This window comes from Molossus molossus, unplaced genomic scaffold (genome assembly GCF_014108415.1).
Source record: "Molossus molossus isolate mMolMol1 unplaced genomic scaffold, mMolMol1.p scaffold_m16_p_14, whole genome shotgun sequence".
NCBI classification, from domain to species: Eukaryota; Metazoa; Chordata; class Mammalia; order Chiroptera; family Molossidae; genus Molossus; species Molossus molossus.
In genome coordinates, this window is record NW_023425349.1 from 34,509,884 (window position 1) to 34,530,165 (window position 20,282).

At 40.5% G+C, this 20,282-nt stretch overlaps 1 protein-coding gene across 3 annotated transcripts in view; it reads right to left on the minus strand.

The window, feature by feature from the left end:
* UNC13B (unc-13 homolog B) overlaps window positions 1-20,282 on the minus strand; it is a 260,259-nt gene that overhangs the window by 196,899 nt on the left and 43,078 nt on the right. For all 3 annotated transcript variants that reach the window (XM_036260527.1, XM_036260526.1, XM_036260525.1), the window contains exons 2-3: window positions 15,004-15,033; window positions 11,532-11,631 (exon numbers count right to left, since the gene is read on the minus strand). In XM_036260527.1, coding sequence (XP_036116420.1) covers window positions 11,532-11,631; window positions 15,004-15,033 — 130 coding nt within the window. The remainder of the gene's footprint in view (window positions 1-11,531; window positions 11,632-15,003; window positions 15,034-20,282) is intronic.

A 20,282-nucleotide genomic window follows, 5' to 3' on the forward strand; every position in this document is an offset into this window, starting at 1 on the left:
TAACATCTGGCTGTGAAAATCAGTGGAAATTCCGTCAGGGAGAGACAGGTGTCTGCTAGAGAAACAGGCACCCTCTTAAAGGGCCAATACACAAAACCTCATTCACAGCCCCTCACCCTGGTCTTTGAAAGAGGAAGAACAGAGCAAACTAGACTCATGTGAGGAGAGACTAGGTTCTGTGCCTCTGGAGAGAGAGCTGAAGGGGAGAGCTGCCAGGATCCCTGTGCTGAATCCCTCTCCCACACCACAGAGGCCATCTTTCCTGGGTGGAGCACTCCCCTCCTTATGGCACCAGCCTGGGGGAATGCAAAAGCCCCACCCTCTAAACTCCCTGTCACCTAACCCTTCAGAGCTCACGCCCTGCTGAGAATTTGGCTGGCTAGGCCAGGGTGCAGAAGTCCAGGCAGACCCTGGGGGTGTCAGTGACTGAACTATGTGGCTTTGGGTTAGGGGCCACGCCCCTCACTTTCCCATGAAATTGAACAGCGCCTCCTCCTCACAGGAGACTTGCTAGCCCCACCCTTGGGTCTTTTGGTGGTCCCACCCTCCTGACTCCTGGTGACTCTGCCCTGCCAAGCAAGTAAGGCTCCCCAGGAGGTCTGGGCAGAATTCTCGACAGATTTAGTTGTGTGGCTCTGAATGGGGGTGAGGGGACATTCCCTCCACCTTCCCCAAGCCTGACCTGTACCTCCCCTTCAGGGGATATCCACTAGCCCCACCCTCCCAACTACCAGTGGCCCTACCCTCTTGAGCTGGGGCTCCCAGCAGAATCTAGGACAGTGGCTCTAGGACAGGGGCCATTTTCCCCTTGCACATCGCTTTGTGGCTCCTAACAGGTTGCCCAGGGCCAGTCATAGGCAGTGTCTGACATTGACCTACACCAGAGTCCCTCTCAAGAGGCTCCAGAAGAGACACACTTTGTGGCCAGCTTCAGACAACAGTATCCAATTAGCTTCACAAATGCTATATCTAAAGGGAGTCCTTGGCAGCCACCAGACCCTGCTGAGGCAAATTCTGCTCTGTGTGGTCAGCACCTGAACAGCAGCTCATACACTGTGGTCAGGTTTGATCCTCACAGTTAGCCAGCCTAAGAATCAAACCCACATATAAACAGGCCAATAGCAATCAAGACTCAATTACAATAAGAGGACTCACATAACTCACACAAGGGAAACTGCTGACACACTCAGTTCAGGTGAGCAAGGAGACTGTGCCACTGAGTCCCATAGAACATCTACTACATAAGGCCACCCTACTACATAAAACTGGGAGACACAGCAGATCTACCTAGTACACAGAAACACAAAGAGGCAGCCAAAATTGGGAGACAAATAACATACCCCAAATGAAAGAATAGGAGAAATATCCAGAAAAAGAGCTAAATAAATGGAGGCAAGAAATTTACCAGATATAGAGCTCAAAAGATGATTATAAGGATGTTCAAGGAACTTAGTGAGAACTTCAAGACCATAAAAACATTTTTTTAAAAGAACAAGTAAGAAATAAAGACTATAATATCTGAAACGAGGAATATACCAGAAGGAATAAATAGTAGGTTGGATGGAGCAGAGGATATAATCGGTGCTTTGGAAGACAAGGTAGCAGAAAACACCCAATCAGAGCAGCAAAAAGAAAGAAACAAATTTTAATGAAGATAGTTTAAGGTACCTTTGGGACAACATGAAGCATAATAACATCCACATCATAGGGATACCAGAAAAAGAAGAGAAAGAGCAAAAGAATGAGAACCTACCGGAAGAAATAATGACTGAAAACTTCCCTCACCTAATGAAGGGAAAAGACACAGAAGTCCAGGAAAGGCAGAGAGTCCCAAACAAGATGAATCCAAAGAGGTCCACACCTAGACACATCATAATTAAAATGGCAAAGTTTAAAGACAAAGAGAGAATCTTAAAAGCGGCAAAAGAAAGATAGATAGTTACCTACAAGGGTGCTCCCCACAGATAGATTGTCAACTGATTTCTCAACAGAAACATTTCAGGACAGAAGCGTTTGGAATAAAATATTCAAAGTGATGAAAAGCAAGGACCTACAACCAAGACTACTTTACCCAGCAAGGCTATCATTTAAAATTAAAAGAGAAATAAAGAGCTTCACAGACAATAGAAAGTTAGAAGAGTTCATTACCACCAAGCCAGTAATACAAGAAATGTTAAAGGGTGAAGGAGGAGGAGGAGGAAGAGGAGGAGGAGGAGGAGGAGGAGGAGGAGGAGGAGGAGCGGGAGGAGGGCTAGTAAGGGGAGGAAGAGGGGGAGAAGGGCTAGGAGGGGGAGGAGAAGGAATAAGGAGGTGGGGGAGGAGGAGGAGGGAGGAGGAAGAGGAAGAATAAAGAAGAGGAGGAGAAAGAAGGAGGAGGAAGAAGAAGAAAAAGAGACAAAAACATAACTAAAAGAATAAAATGTCAATACATACCTATCAATAATCACTTTAAATGTAAATGGCTTAAATGCTTCATTGAAAAGACATAGGGTAGCTGAATGAATAAGAAAACAAGACTCCTAGGAAACTATAGGACATTGAAGAAAGAAATAGAGGAAGATACAAACAGGTGGAAGCAAATCCTGTGTTCATGCATTGTCAGAATTAACATCATAAAAATGTCGATACTACACAAAGCAATCTATAGATTCAACGCAATTCCTGTTAAAATACCAATGGCATATTTCATAGATATAACACAAATATTCAAAAAATTTATATGGAACCAAAAAAGTCCCAGACTAGCTACAACAATCTTGAGAAAGAAGAACAAAGTTGGAGTGAATACAATACCAGATACCAAAGTATACTACAAGGCTATAGTCATCAAAACAGACTGGTACTGGCACAAGAACAGGCATATAGATCACTCGAACAGAAATCAACCCACACCTTTATAGACAACCCATATTCAACAAAGGAGGCAAGAGCATACAAGGGAGTAAAAACAGTCTCTTTAACAAATGGTGTTGGGCCCTGGCCAGTCTGACTCAGGAGTTAGAATGTCAGCCCACAGACCGAAGGGTCATGGGTTTGATTCCCAGTCAAGGGCACCTAACTGGGTTGCAGGTTCAATCCTCAGCTCCAGTCAGGGTCATGAGGGAAGTAGCCAATCAATGTGTCCTCTCATATCGATGTTCCTCTCTCTCTCTAAAATATCAATAGAAAAATATTCTCAGGTGAGGATTAACCCCCCCCCCCCAAAAAAAAAAGGGTATTGGGAAAAGTGAACAGGTACATGCAAAAAAATGAAACTAGACCACCAACTTACACCATACACAAGAATAAACTCAAAATAAATAAAAGACTTAACTCTAAGTCATGAAACAATAAAAATCCTAGAAGAAAACATAGACAATAAAATCTCAGACATCACCCTGGCTGGTTTGGCTCAACAGTTAGAGCGTCGGCCCACAGACCAAAGAGGCCCAGGTTCAGTTCCCACTAAGGGCATGTACCTGGTTGCAGTTTGTCCCCGGCCCCAGTTGGGGTCGTATGGGTGGCAACCACTCGATGTGTCTCTCTCACATCGATGTTTCTCTCTCTCTCTTCCTCTCTCTCTCCCTCCCGCTCTAACTGAAGATAAATGCAAAAATGTCCTCGGGTGAGGATAAAAAAAAAATCTCAGACATCTTGCATAGCAATATTTTTACTGATATAGCTCCTAGGGCAAGGGAAACAAAGGAAAAATAAATAAATAAATGGTACTACATCAAACTAAAAAGCTTCTGCACAGCAAAAAAAAAAAAAACAAAAAGCATCAACAAAATGAAAAGAGAACCCACTGTATGGGAGAATATATTTGCCAATGACACATCTGATAAGGGGTTAATTCCAAAATATATAAAGAAATTACACGATTTAATACCAGGAAGGCAAACTACGCAATTAAAAAATGGGCAAAGGGGAGAACCGAAAAATGGCGGCGGAGTGAACGGAGCTACACAGACCGTCTCCCAGAACCAAACTGGAATTACAACTATAACACAGACAAATCGGCGGGAAAAACCAACAGAAAAGCAGCTTGCGAGGACCATACAACGAGGGACACCGACTCGATCCCGGTAGGCTTGCGAAGGCGCGAGACGGGGCTGGGAGCCCACGGTCGGCAGCTCGGCAGCGGCCTCAGCTGTAAGCGGAGCCCTCGGGTCACACTCCCAGGCGGCTCCACAGCTCAGAGCGGGACAGAGGCTGAAACAGCCACAGCCACTCACCTTGGGCTCCGGCAGAGGGAGGGCGGACTGGACTGGAACTGTATCGGGACACTCGGGGTTTGGAGGGCGCTCAGAGCTTTGGCTGAGTGCAGCCACTCAGGACGGTGGCCGTATTGCTCCTTCCCAGGGCTCTGAGGAAAGGCAGCAGCCCCTCCCTCGGAGATTCAACCCCACCCAGTGGGCCATTGAAGTGCTAATTGAGGCTAACAACCAGCATCTGCCGCACCCTCCTGAAAGCCCCTTGGCTGAGCACCAGAGGGAGTTTTTCAATCAACTGACAACCCAAAACTCATCAATTAACCTAGACTGCTAGCCTCCAGGCAAAAAGCTAGAGGATAACAGTACGTTTCCTGGGCTGGCAACTTTAACCAGGAAAGTAAGACTTGACAGTGGTGTTCAACGTGGGTCCTCCCTCGCTCATCTAAACACAGGAGAGGGAGCCACAAACAGCAGAACACCAACACCCACAGGGAGAACTTGACAGGCTCCAAAGCCCACAGTGATAGCCAAAATGGTGAAACACAGAAACAGAAGCCAAATGAAAGAACAAGAGACCTCAACCAAAGAGGAGATCAATGCAGAGCAATTAGGCATGTTAACAGAGCTAGAATTCAGAGCCGTGATCATGAGGAAGCTGAACAGCATGAGTAAGGACATAGAGACACTGAAAATAAGCCAATTGGAAATTAAAAACCAACAAGAAGAGATAAAAAATGACATATCAGAAATGAAAAACACATTGGAAGGTTTAAAAAGCAGAGTAGGGGAAGCTGAGGACCGGATCAGTGAATTAGAAGACAGGGTAGAAAAAATCAACCAATCAGAAAAACAAAAGGAAAACACTATTAAAAAACAGGAAGACAGCTTAAGAGAACTATGGGACAACTGGAAACGTAATAATATTCGCATCATAGGAGTCCCCGAAGAAGAAGAAAATGAGCAAGGGATAGAGAATATATTCAAAAACATAGTGAGAGAAAACTTCCCTAATTTGGTGAAGGAAGAAGGCATTCAAGTTCAAGAAGCACAGAGAGTCCCAAGTAAGAAGAACCCAAACAGGCCCACACCAAGACACATAGTAATTAAAATGCCACAAATTAAAGACAAAGAGAGAATCCTAAAAGCAGCAAGAGATAAGCAACAGGTTACCTACAAAGGGAACCCCATAAGGCTCTCAGCTGACTTCTCACAAGAAACACTACAGGCCAGAAGAGAATGGCATGAAGTAATCAAAGTCATGAAAAACAAGAATCTGAATCCAAGACTACTCTACCCAGCAAGGCTATCATTCAAAATAGAAGGTCAAATAAAGAGCTTCCCAGACAAAAAAAGGCTAAGGGAATACATTAGCACCAAACCAGCACTGCAAGAAATATGAAAAGGACTGCTGTAATTAGTAGAAGAAACAGGAAGAAAAATAGTACCACACTAAACAAAAATGGCAATAAATAAGTACATATCAATAATCACCTTAAACGTTAATGGATTGAATGCTCCCATAAAGAGACACAGAGTAGCTGATTGGATAAGAAAGCATGACTCATCTATATGTTGTCTACAAGAGACCCACCTCTCAACAAAAGACTCACATAGGTTGAAAGTGAAGGGATGGAAAAAAATTTTCCAAGCAAATGGAAAGCAAAAAAAAGCTGGGGTAGCAATTCTCATATCTGATAAAATAGATTTCAAAATGAAGACCATAACTAGAGACAAAGACGGCCACTACATAATATTGAAAGGATCTATCCAACAGGAAGATATAACCTTGATAAACATATATGCACCCAATATAGGAGCACCAAAATATATTAAAAATCTTCTGGAGGACTTCCAAGGAGAAATCGACAACAATACAATCATAGCAGGGGACTTCAACACCCCGTTGACAGCACTGGATAGATCCTCTAGGCAAAAAATTAGCAAGGAAACAGAGACTCTAAATGAAGCACTAGACCAAATGGATTTAATAAATATCTACAGAGAATTACACCCCAAAACTACAGAATACCCATTCTTCTCAAGTGCACATGGGACATTCTCAAAGATAGACCACATGATAGGACACAAACTAAATCTCTACAAGTTCAAGAAGATTGAAATCATATCAAGCGTCTTCTCAGATCACAATGGCATGAAACTAGAAATCAATTGCAACAAGAACATGCAAAGACATTTCAACACATGGAGGTTAAATAGCATGTTATTAAACAATGATTGGGTCACCGACGGGATCAAGGAAGAAATTAAAAACTTCCTGGAAACCAATGAAAATGAACACACAACAACACAAAATCTATAGGATGCAGCGAAAGCAGTTCTGAGAGGGAAGTTCATAGCACTACAGGCCTACCTCAAAAAACAAGAAAAATTTCTAATTGACTGTCTAACCTCACAACTTAAAGAATTAGAAAGCAAACAAAAAGAAAACCCCAGAGCAAGTAGAAGGAAGGAAATAGTAAAGATCAGAGCAGAAATAAATGACATAGAGACCAAAAAAACAATTCAAAGGATCAATGAAACAAAGAGCTGGTTTTTCGAAAAGATAAACAAGATTGACGGACCCTTAGCTAGACTCACCAAGAAACAAAGAGAGAGAACCCAAATACACAAAATCAGAAATGAAAGAGGAGAAGTAACAACCAACACCACGGAAATACAAAAGATCGTTAACAACTACTATGAACAACTATATGGCAACAAATTCGAAAATCTAAGCGAAATGGACAAATTTCTAGAAACACACAGTCTCCCAAAACTATTCCCGGAAGAGATAGAAAACTTGAACAGACCAATAACAACCAAGGAAATTGAAGAGGTAATCAAGACTCTCCCAGCAAACAAAAGCCCAGGCCCAGATGGTTTCACAGGGGAGTTTGCCGAACATTCAAAAAAGAACTAACACCCATTCTCCTCAAACTATTTCAAAAAATTCAAGAAGAACGAAGACTTCCAAACACGTTCTATGAGGCCAGCATAATTCTAATTCCAAAACCAGAAAAAGACACTACGAAGAAAGAAAACTACAGGCCAATATCCCTGATGAACATAGACGCCAAAATCCTGAACAAAATATTAGCAAATCGGATCCAGAAGTACATCAAAAAAATTATTCACCATGACCAAGTGGGATTCATTCCAGGGATGCAAGGCTGGTACAATATTCGCAAATCAATAAACGTGATACACCACATCAACAAAATGAAGAATAAAAACCACATGATCATATCAATAGATGCTGAAAAAGCATTCGACAAAATCCAGCATCCATTTCTGATAAAAACGCTCAGCAATGTAGGAATAGAGGGATCATTTCTCGACATAATAAAGGCCATATATGAAAGACCTACAGCCAACATCATACTCAATGGACAGAAACTAAAAACATTTCCATTAAGAACAGTAACAAGACAGGGATGTCCACTTTCTCCACTCTTATTTAACATTGTACTGGAAGTCTTAGCCACAGCAATCAGACAGGAAGAAAAAATAAAAGGGATCCAAATTGGAAAGGAAGAAGTGAAACTGTCATTATTTGCAGATGACATGATATTGTACATAGAAAACCCTAAAGACTCCATCAAAAATCTATTAGACTTAATAATTGAATTTGGCAAAGTAGCAGGATACAAAATTAACGTCAAGAAATCGACGGCATTCTTGTACATCAATGATGAACTCACAGAAAGAGAAACTGAAAAAACAATCCCATTTACCATTGCGCCAAAAAAATTACGATACCTAGGAATAAACTTAACCAAAGAAGTAAAGGACCTATTTGCAGAAAACTACAAGTCATTGAAAAAAGAAATAGAGGAAGATATAAAAAAGTGGAAGCACATACCCTGTTCATGGATTGGAAGAATTAACATAATTAAAATGTCCATACTACCCAAAGCAATCTATAGATTCAATGCAATCCCCATCAAAATACCAACGACATATTTCATAGAACTAGAACAAACACTTCAAAAGTTCATATGGAACCAAAAAAGACCCCAAATAGCCACAGCAATCTTGAAAAAGAAGAACAAAGTAGGTGGGATCACAATACCAGATATCAGGTTATACTACAAAGCGACTGTAACCAAAACAGCCTGGTACTGGCACAAGAACAGGCATATAGACCAGTGGAACAGAACTGAAAACCCAGAAATGGACCCAAGGCAATACGCTCAATTAATATTTGACAAAGGTGGCAAGAGCATACAGTGGAGTAAAGACAGCCTGTTTAATAAATGGTGTTGGGAAAATTGGACAGCTACAGATGTGATAGCAACCCAAGTGTCCATCAGTAGATGAGTAGATAAAAAAACTATGGTATGCCCAGCCGGTGTGGCTCAGTGGTTGAGCGTCGACCCATGCACCAAGAGGTCACCAGTTCGATTCCCAGTCAGGGCACATGCCCAGGTTGTGGGCCAAATCCCCAGTGGGGGGCATGCAGGAGGTGGCCAACCGATGTTCTCTCTGATAGATGTTTCTATCCCTCTCTCTCCCTCTCCCTAAAATCAATAAAGAAAAAAAAAAAATTTTTTTTTAAGCTGTGGTACATTTACACAATAAATTACTCCTCTATAAAAAAGAATGAAATCTAACCTTTTGTGAAAGCATCAATGTACCTGGTGAGTATTATGCTAAGTGAAATAAGCCAATCAGAGAAAGACATATGATTTCACTTATTTGTGGAATCTAATGAACAAAACAAACACACACAATGGAAACAGATTCACGGATACAGAGAACAGACTGACAGCTTGTCAGAGGGGAGAGGGATGGGGGGACAGGGTAAAAAAGGTAAAGGGATTAAGTGAAAAACAAAAACTCATAGACACAAACAACAGTATGATGATTACCAGAGGGAAAAGGGGGTAGATAGAGAGGGTAGATAGGAGATAAATGGTAATAGAAGGAGACTTGACTTGGATTGATGAACACATAATACAATATACAGATGATGTATTATAGAATTGTACACCTGAAACCTATATATTATTAACCAATGTCACCCCAATAAATTCAATTTAAAAAAAAGAAGGGTCTGGCCGGTGTGGCTCAGTGGTTGCATGCACTAAGAGGTTGCCAGTTCAATTCCCGGTCAGGACACATGGCCAAGCTGTGGGCCCGATAACAGTGGGAAGCATGCAGAAGGCGGCCAATCGATGTTCTTTCTCATCGATGTTTCTATCTCTCTCCCTCTTTTCCTCTCTCTCTAAAATCAAAAACAAAAAAACAAAAAAGAGCCCTAGCCAGTTTGGCTCAGCGGTTAGACCATAGGCCCACAAACCAAAAGAGTTGCAGGTCTGATTTCGGTCAAGGGCACGTACCTTGGTTTTAGTTGGTCCCTGGCCCTGGTCGGGATCATGCAGGAGGCAACCATTTGATCTGTCTCTCTCACATGGATGTCTCTCTCTCCCTACTTCTACCTCCCTCCCTCTCTATTTGAAGATAAATGGAAAAATATCCTCAGGTTAGGATTTTAGGGAAAAAAAAGAAACAACTGATCTTATTCTCACATCACTATAACTAAAAAAGAGAATTTTGAGAGAGAGGCAACCAGTGAGAAATTTGACACTATTATCCTCTTTCTTCTTGAAGCCCCAGTTTACCCTCAGCTTCCAGGACACTACTATCTCATGTCTCTCCTATGTCACCTTCTACTTCTCTGTTTATTCCTTCTTTGTTCCATTTGTCCCCTCTTTAAATACTGGTGCTATCACCCAGTCAGTGTGGCTCAGTGGTTGAGCACTGACCCAAGCACCAAGAGGTTGCCAGTTCAATTCCTGGTCCATGCCCAGGTTGTGGGCCCGATCTCCAGTGGGAGGCATGCAGGAAGTGACCAATCGATGTTCTCTCTCATTGATGTTTCTATCTCTCTCTCCTTCTCCCTTCCTCTCTCTCTAAAATCAATAAAGAAAAAAAAAACTTTTAAATACTGGTACTCTTTAGGCTCCACTCTAGGTCCTATTCTCACCCTACACTCTGTCTTCCCTAAGTTTTTTCATCTATGTCTATGGCTTCAACTGACCAAAATATTTATCCAACCCAGATTTTTTTCCCCCAAGTGCCAGGTTCAGGTTTCTAACTATCTTCTGTACCTCAACTCCTAACTGTCTTGTAAGAGCCTCAAATATAAGCTTGTGCATGACTGATTTTATATTATCTCCTATCCTAATGAGTGGCACACCACTGACCCAATCATGCAAGACAAATCTTGGTTCTAACTGCTTAACATCTTCTATCCATCTTGTTTTCTCTATCCCTTCTGCTACCGTCTTAGCCCAGCCCTCACAATCTTATCCTTTAACTAGTATAATAAAGTTTCCTAAATGGAACTATAAAAAGCAACATATTAAAAGGCTAGAGGATTAGAATGTTTCCACATAAAAATAATAGTCATCCCTATGTCTCTGAGATGCACTATAAAACTTGAAAAGCAGTTTCACTTCAATTTTATATTTCACAGCAATTTTAATACATTTTCTTGTTTGATCTTTTCATGCCCACCTTCTCAAACAGCAAGCATAACCTTGTAAGAAAGGTAGAACTTTACAGATATGAAAACTGGCACACAGAGAAGCTAAGTGATTCACTCATCCTTCAAAATGATATCCTATACTTCTCTCCCCTTTTCTACATCAGGGGGAAAGATTCCTGAAACTTAAGGAGGAAAAAAAGAAATAACAAATTTTTAAAAGCCAGCACTTACGATCATAATATATTAAATGTTGAGTCATGTGTAAGAAATTCTACTAATGTTTCCTCTCCTTTATTAACTAGGTGAATGTAGGACATTTTATACCATAAAGCAAAAGAATTATAAGCACAGAAATATTCATCCTCTAAAGCAGATGACCTGGGTACAGACATACAGTCTCTCACATGTATAACTTCATTCCTTCAAAGGAGCCTTCTGAGAATCAAAGAAAGATTAAGTTATGTTTAATATCATGCTAACTATGTTGTACTATATCCTAATTCTGACCACTAGGAAAAACAGACTAGGTAGCATTTTCACATGCATAAATTAATTGGGTGTTTTCTCACATTCATAATTCATCTCTAAGAATAGATTATGAATCCACAATAGAACAAAGCTGCAGATATACTTCACCTACCACACACTTTACTTATTCCTGTAACTCTGTAGTTTTCAAAAAGAATATTTAATATATGCTAATACATTAAAATATGTTTTTGAATATTTTACATATAAATCTTAGAAATACAGAAAATCTTGGGCCTGTAATTGTTTAATTCAATGTGATTACCCTGAAAAGACTATCAAATATTGTAGGTATGCTGCTCCTGCCAAATACTTACAACATAAAATCTTGTTCCCAAGAAGGTTGATCACCACGAACTGCTACAGTTGTGCTCTTCACATTCTGTACTTTCAGGGTCACATATGTGTTAAATTTATCTTTTAAAAAATGCAAAATGAAGATGTAATACTTAGTACTCAATTGTTACCCAATCTCACAAAGCCCCTGGAAATTAAATAATATCAAAATTAAAGCAATGCAAGTACAAGAAAAAAATGAAAAAATATATTGTACAAAGCATCATTCCAAACATAGTAGAGTTGCTATGTTTTAAAAAGCGTATTACCTTAAAAAGCATACTCGATATAGTGTTTTGCAAATTTAAGAAATATTTTTTTTAATGGACCCAGGAGACACACATACACACATATAAACTAGAACAAAAGCTTCATAAAATACTAGCTGTGATACATTGATATTTCCTATTATACTTCATTTAATCTATTAAAATGTTAATCATAGCCCTGGCCAGTTTGGCTCAGTGGATAGAGTGTCAGCCCAAGGGTCACGAGTTCAATTCCAGTCAAGGACATGTACCTGGGTTACAGGTTTGATCCCTTGCCCTGGTAGGGGTCATGCAGGAGGCAGCCAGTCAATGTATCTCTCTCACATCTTTCTTCTTTCTTTCTCTCTCTCTCTCTCTCTCTCTCTCCCCCTCCCTCCCTCCCTCCCTCCTACCCACTCTAAAATCAATGGGAAAAAAGATATATAAAATATAATAATAATAATAATAAATAAAATGTTAATCATAACCAACTAAATTGATTTTATAGCACACCTGCAGTTTGAAAAAAACTAATATAATTGATCTAGTAGAAAAGACATGCAAATTTAAATGTAGAAAAAAAAAAAAGTACCATATGAGAAAGAGAAAAAGTGATAAAGAATTGCAGAAGAGGAAAGGGTTAACTGTAGCTGTTGAAAAGGATAAGAATTCAGAATAAACCCTCATAAAGAAAGTGAATTTCAAGCTTGATCTATTCAGTTATTAGAAATGTTATCATAGAGTTGGGAAACGGAAATTCTCTAACCTTACAGTGTAAGTGGTAGGTGGCCTAGAACTCAAAACTCAGAGATCTGACCTACTGTTTAGTACATGCATTCTATATTTACCCTACTACCTTCACATCAGCATGATGAGGGGCAGTGAATTGAGAGTTCACTTTTATATATAACAAATTAATCATAATTGTATAAAATGAAAAAAAGGAAGACAGTTATTTTTGACTCATCAAACTGGCAAAGACTGCTTAAAATGATTACCTAATGTTAGAGATGTTAAATGGTCCCTATCATGCATTTCTAACAGAAGGTAAATCTTTCTCTTAAGTATCATTAAAAGTTATGTAGCTTGGCTCAGTAGCTCAGGGGTTAGAGCACTGGTCTTGTAAACGTTATGTAGCTTATATATAATACCCATCCATATCCAGTGTACCAATATAGCAGACCACTGAGCTATGTTTTATATCATATGATTTTGTACTCCACTCCCCATATCTAAACGTAGCTGATTAGACCAGGAGCATCTAATCTATCAGCTGGCCAAAAGGTGAGACCAATATTCCTTTTCAAATTATTTTAAATAGGGAAAACAAAGTAATAGTGACAGCTGGTGGTTGGTGATAAAGCTTGAAGGAGACAAATACAAACTCCATTGGAGAAGTCATTATGGGCTGTATGCAAGCATAGAAAGCCAACTGGAAGAGAAAGAAGAACATAGCAGATTCTTGTTAAAAAAAACAACAGCACAGAAGTCCTAACCTAGAGCCAATGGAGACAGTAGAATACTCTGAACCTGCTTTAATTCTGGTTACACCTGACATTTGGTTTTTCCTATTTTCCTGGGTTCTCAACCATGTCTGTTTTTTTCCCAGTAATCCCTAGAACTCCTCCTTTCCTCTAGCAGTAACCAGAGTAACTTGACATTCACAATTAAAGAAATGTGTATTAAAATAAGGAGATACCATTTTTTACCTTCAAATGGGCAAAGATTAAAAAGTTTCATGTTATTTAATGTAGATAAGGATTTGAGAAAATAAATCCTCACATACTCCGGTGAGTATAAAACCTAGCGAAAACTTTCAGAAGGACAATGTGGCAGCAGCTACCAAATATCTTCAAAATACATATCTTTGGTCCAGCAATTCTATTACTGGACTCTAGTGTACATATACACTTGTAAAAGCAGGCAATGATAAATGCACAAGAACATTTACTTCTTAGAATAGCAAGAAATTGGAAACAACCCAGACATTCAATCAATGATCTAGGGTACAAATCTACAACAAAATTCCGTATAACACGTAAAAAAAAAGAACCGGATAAACACAAGACTTTCATAATGTGCTGGGAAAAAAGCAGGTTGCACAAAGATATGTGTAGCTAATCCATTAGTGTATACACACATATACACAGAAAAATATCTTAAAAGATATATAAAAACTTTTAAATAGTCCTGGCCGGTTTGGCTCAGCGGTTAGAGCGTCGGCCTGCGGTCCAGAGAGACCTTGGTTCGATTTCCGCTAAGGGCATGTACTTCGGCTGCAGTTTGTACCCGGCCCTGGTTGGGTCGTGCGGGTGGCAGCCACTCGATGTGTCCCTTTCACATCAATGTTTCTCTCTCTCCCTCTCTCTCTCTCTCTCCTTCCCTCCCTCCCGCTCTATCTGAATAAAAAATGGAAAAACGTCCTCAGGTGAGGATTAAAAAAAAACACCCTTAAATAGTTACTTCTGGAAGTATAATTGAGTTGGTCAAGAAGTACTGCGACTTAAACTTTTCACTAGATAGATATATAGATAGTGACTTCTTTAATGTTTTACAACAGCATTGTTTTTTCCAGCTTTACTGAGGTATAACTGACAATTTAAAATTATATATTTTAAGATATACAAACTGATGATTTATGTATACATTGCGAAATAATCATCACGACCAAGCAAATTAACATATTCATCACCACCTCATATAGTTATGATTTTGAGTGAGGGGGTATGTGTGCTGAGAACACTTAAGATCCAGCCTCTTAGAAAATTACAAGTATATAATACTTGTTAACTATATGCACATTGTTATATATTAGATCTCCAGAAATTATACATCTTGCATAACTGAAACTTTGTACCCCTTGACCAACATACTGATGTTTCAATTAACGTTTTAATGAATTTAGTAAATTGAATTAACTTAATAAATTCAATAAAATTAACATTTTTTAAAATTGCTTTTATGGGGGAGAGATAAACCACAGAACTTATATGCATGTGTGCATGAACAATGGATATGGACACAAACCTGGGGACAGGGTGGGGGGAAGGGAGGAATCAATGGGAGAAAAAGGAGAAACATCTGTAACAAAAATAAATTAATTAAAATTTAAAAAATTATCCTGAAAAAAAAAAGTAAATAAATAAAATAAAATTGCTTTTAAATCACAGAAAGTATAAAGGGACATAATAAAGACGAATCTTACCTGGTGAACCCTGAAATTTGGCTCTTTTAACTGCAAGAGAAAAAAAAAGGGCACCATAAAAAATTTCACAAATTAATTTATTTAACCAACATTTCCTGAGCACCTACTAAGCCAAGGTTAGAGTTAGGACTTTCTTTCTTTCTTTCTTTCTTTCTTTCTTTCTTTCTTTCTTTCTTTCTTTCTTTCTTTCTTTCTTTCTTTATGAAAAAGAAAGCAGAGGGAGGGATGGGAAGAAAGAGAAACATCACTGTTGGAGAGTCACATCGATTGGCTGCCTCCTGCACATTCCCCAACCAGGGCCAGGGATTGAACCTGCAACCCAGTACACGTCCTTGACCAGGAATAGAACGCTCAACTCTTCGGTGCATGGGCCAATGCTCCAACCAAACTGGGCCACACCCACCAGAGTAAGAAATATGTGATTTAAATGACAAAAAATTTAAGACTGCAATTTAGACAGATAGGCAGTTTAATAAACTCAGAAATAAAATCAATAAACAAAATGAGTACTTTACTAAAGAGACTGAAACTTTTTAAAAGAACCAAGTAGAAATTCTGAAGATGAAGAACTCAATAAAAGAGATGAATGAACTAGTAAGACTAGGAAATAGTGCTGACCAAATGAAGGAAAGAATTAGTGATATCAAAGATAAAAAACTCGAAATGATGCAAATGAAAAGAGACAAGATTTGAGAGTAAAACAAAACAAAAAACTCTACAAGAACTATCAGCAATATACAAGAACAATATAAGAATAATAAGTATACCAAGAAAAAAGAAGAAGGGAACAGAGAGTCTATTCAAACAGTTGAGAATTTCCCAAACTTATGGAAAAAGCTAGATCCTCAAATCCAAGAAGCAAACAGAACACCTAATTAATCTCAATCCAAAAAGGCCTTCTTGCCCTGGCTGGTTTGGCTCAGCAGTTAGAGCGTCAGCCCGAGGACCAGAGAGACCCAGGTTCGGTTCCCGCAATTTGCACCTCAGTTGCAGTTTGTCCCCAGCCCCAGTTGAGGTCGTGTGGGTGGCAACCAGTTGATGTATCTCTCTCACATGGATGTTTCTCTCTCTCTCTTCCTCCCTCTCTCTCTCCCGCTCTATCTGAAGATAAAAGCAAACATGACCTCAGGTGAGGATAAAAAAACAAACAAATAAAAAGGCCTTCTCCAACGCACATTATATTTAAAACTGTCAAAAATTAATGACAGAGAAAGAATTCCCAAGGCAGTAAGGGAAAAAAATATAGTAACCTATAAAGGAAATTCCATTAGGTTATAATCAGATTTCTCAGCAAAAACCCTATTAGCTAGGAGGGAATGGAAACAAATATTCCAACTACTGAAAGAAAAATATATCCAGCAAAGTTATCCTTTACATATGAAGGAGAAATAAAGACTTTTCCAGACATACAGAAGCTGAGGGAATTTACCACCATAAGACCTCCATTACAGAAAATAGTGAAGGCCTCTTCCAGTCAGGATGGCGACATAGGTAAATGCGGTATCGCTGCCTCCCACAACCACATCAAAATTACAACTAAACTACTGAACAACCATCATTTAGAACCACTTTAAATCGAGCTGAATGGAAGTCCTACAACTATGAAATTAAAGAAGCCACATCAAGACTGGTAGGAGGGGTAGAGGCGTGGACAGGCTGGTCCCTCACCCACATGTGGTGGATAAAAATCAGGAAGTTACAGCTGAGGAGTGAGAGGTCCCCACCCCACACCAGGCGCCCAGCTCAGGGTTCCAGTGACAGGAAGAGAAGTCCCCATTACTTCTGGCTGTAAAAACCAGCAGGAACTGAGGCTAAGGGAGGCTGAGGCCCCAGGCAGCTCCTCTTAAAGGGACCCTGCATGGATTTACTCGGATTCCCTCCCACCAAGCTCCAGTGTGGGGGAGGCAGCTTGAAAAGCACCAGAGATGAACAGTGAAGAACTGAGATGTTTGGCATCGGGGCGAGAGCTGGAGGGGCAGCTTTCTCCCATATAGACATGCCAGCAGAGGCCATTGTTCTTTTGGTGAGCACTCCCCAATGGGGCCTGCAGATGGGCGCCATATCTGGGACTCCAGCAACCTGGCTCATACTGTTTGCACTGCCCTGGTGATTCCTTGAGGCTCTGCCCCACCCAATTTTCGCGCCCACCCAAGCTGTTTCCAATGGCTTTACCTTAGGATTGACCTGTCTTGGATCCTGCTTCAGATTTTCCTAAAATCTCTCAAACAAGCAGCATCTGGTCTCAACGAGCCCATACCTCTCATTAAGAGGCCCCAGGCCTGGCACTAGAAGCAGCCAGCCTTGGTTCACAACTTGGCTTTTCCTGGGTACCTCCAAGCCCAGCACAAGAAGCAATCATCAGCAGATCACTTTGTAGCTTATGCCAGGTGGCCCCGGGTAGAACACAGGCAGTGGCTGACCTTGCCCCAGAGCCAGCATACCCAGTGGACAGCTTCAGACCACATCGAAGCACCATCACCCAACCACCTCCACAAGTGACACATTCAATGAGTAGACTCAGTGGGTACCAGAGCCCTGCTAAAGTAAGTCTTGCTCTGTGTGATGGGTCCCTGCACAGCTGATCTTTCAAGGAAGTCAGAGGCCAGTGGTCAGTGTGCACAGCCAGTCCTTGCAGCTGATTAGCCTGAGTAAACCCCTCCCATTTATGTGCCAACAGCAATCAAGACTCAATTACAACAGAAGGGTGTACAGTCCACACTAGTGGTACATCTTTGAGGGACCAGCTGGGGTGATCAGGGAGGCTGTGCCACTGGATCCTACAGGACACCTACAACAATAGGCCACCCTACGAAGCCTGGAGACATAGCAACTCTACCTAATACATAGAAACAATCACAGGGAAGCAGCCAAAATGAGGAGACAAAGAAACATGTCCCAAATGAAGGAAAAGAACTAAACGAAAAGGTGATAAGCAATATAGCAGATACAGGGTTCAAAACACTGGTTATAAGGATGCTTAAGGAACCTAGTGAGAACTTGAAGGAACTTAGTGACAGCTTCAAGAAACTTAAGGAGAACTCCAAGGAACTTAGTGACAACATCAACAACATAAAAAAGAATGAATCAGAAATGAAGGAGGGTCCTGGTCAGTTTGGCTCAGCGGTTAGAGTGTCGGCCTGCGGTCCGGAGAGACCCGGGTTCGGTTCCCGCTAAGGGGACGTACCTCGGTTGCAGTTTGTCCCCGGCCCTGGTTGGTAGTGCGGGTGGCAGCCACTCGATGTGTCCCTTCACGTTGATGTTTCTCTCTCTCTCCCCCTTCCTCTCTCTCCCTCCCATTCTATCTGTACAAAAAATGGAAAAATATCCTCGGGTAAGGATGAAAAAAAAAATAAAGAAATGAAGGAGGAACTAACTAAATTAAAGAATAATTTACAGAGAAACAATAGTAGAGTAGGTAAAGCCAAGAAACAAACCATTGATCTAGAATATAAGGAAGCAAAAAACACCCAATCAGAATAGCAAAAAAAAAAAAGAATCCAAAAAAAATGAGGATAGTGTAAGGAGCCTCTGGGACAACTTCAAGCATGCCAACATTTGCATCATGGGGGTGCCAGAAGGAGAAGAGAGAGCACAAGAAATTGAAAACCTATTTGAAAGAATAATGACAGAAAATTTCCCTAACTTGGTGAAGGAAACAGACATACAAGCGCAGGAAGCAGAGAAAGTCCCAAACAAGAGGAACCCAAAGAGTTCCACACTAAGATACATCATCATCAAAATGCAAAAGGTTAAAGACAGAGAGAATCTTAAAGGCAGCAAGAGAAAAGTAGTTCATTACCTACAAAAGAGCTCCCATAAGACTGTCAGCTAATTTCTCACAAGAAACTGCAGGCCAGAAAGGAGTGGCAAGAGATATTCAAAGTGATAAAAAGCAAAGACCTACAACCAAGATTACTCTATCCTGCAAAGCTGTCATTTAGAATCGATGGACATACCAAGAGCGTCCCAGACAAGAAAAAGCTAAAGGAGTTCATCACCACCAAACCAGTATTATAGGAAATGTTGAAGGGTCTTCTTGAAGGAGAAGAACAACAAAAATATGAATAAAATGATAATAAATACATATGTATCAACAATTGAATCTACAAACAAAATGAGCAAGCAGAACAGAAACAGACTCATAGACACAGAGAACTTTTTGTTGCTTGCCAGAGGGGAGGGCGCTGGGGGAATGGGTAAAAAAGATGAAGTAATTATGAAGTACAAATTCATCATTAGACTGATGAACCTCAAAGGGAAGGGGGTAGGAAGAGCGGGATGAGATAAACCAAAGAACTTCTATGCATACATGCATAACCAATAACACAGACAACAGAAGGCAGGAGGTGGGAGGGATTGGGGAGGAGGTCAATGGGAGAAAAAACGGGGGGAGGAACATCTGTAATACATTCAACGATAAAGATAAGTTTAAAAAAAAATACTGCCCTGGCCGGTTTGGCTCAGTGGTTAGAACATCGGCCCTCGAACCAGAGAGTCCCAGGTTCGGTTCCTGCTAGGGGCACGTACCTAGTTGCAGTTTATCCCTGGCCCCAGTTGGGGTCATGTGGGTGGCAACCACTCGATGTATCTCTTTCATCAATGTTTCTCTCTCTCTTCCTCTCTCCTTCCTGCTCTGTCTGAAGATAAATGAAAAAAAAAAAAACCTCAGGTGAGGATAAAAAATAAAAGAAAATACTGAAGGAGGTTATTCTACCTGAAATGAAACACAAAAGGATACAAAACTATAAGTAAGTCTTCTAAAAGGCAGAAGCAGGATATTGGAACCTTTTTTCAGAATAGGGTATTATACACTTAAATACAACAGAAAGGTTAAAGGAGGTAAAAACATTTTTTAAGAGAGAGAAGAATAGGCCAGCCGGTATGGCTCAGTGGTTGAGCATGGACCCATGCACCAAGAGGCTGCTGGTTCGATTCCCGGTCAGGGCACATGCCCAGGTTGTGGGCCCGATCCTCAGTGAGGGGCATGCAGGAGGCGGCCAGCTGATGTTCTCTCTCATCGATGTTTCTTTCTCTCTCTTCCTCTCTCTCTAAAAATCAATAAACAAAAAAAAATTGTTTTTTCAAAAATAAAAGTATTTTCACAATTAAAGCTGGGAGGGATTCAAGCTACAGCACCCAATGCTTGTTTATCATCAAATTCCACATTACTATTATGTGTCAAAAACAGGAAGGCGAAAAGCAACATGTACAGAAAGAGTCACAACTGAACACAGGTTTTTTTAAGACTCCAGCCAGCATGAAATCCTTGGAAGTCAGGG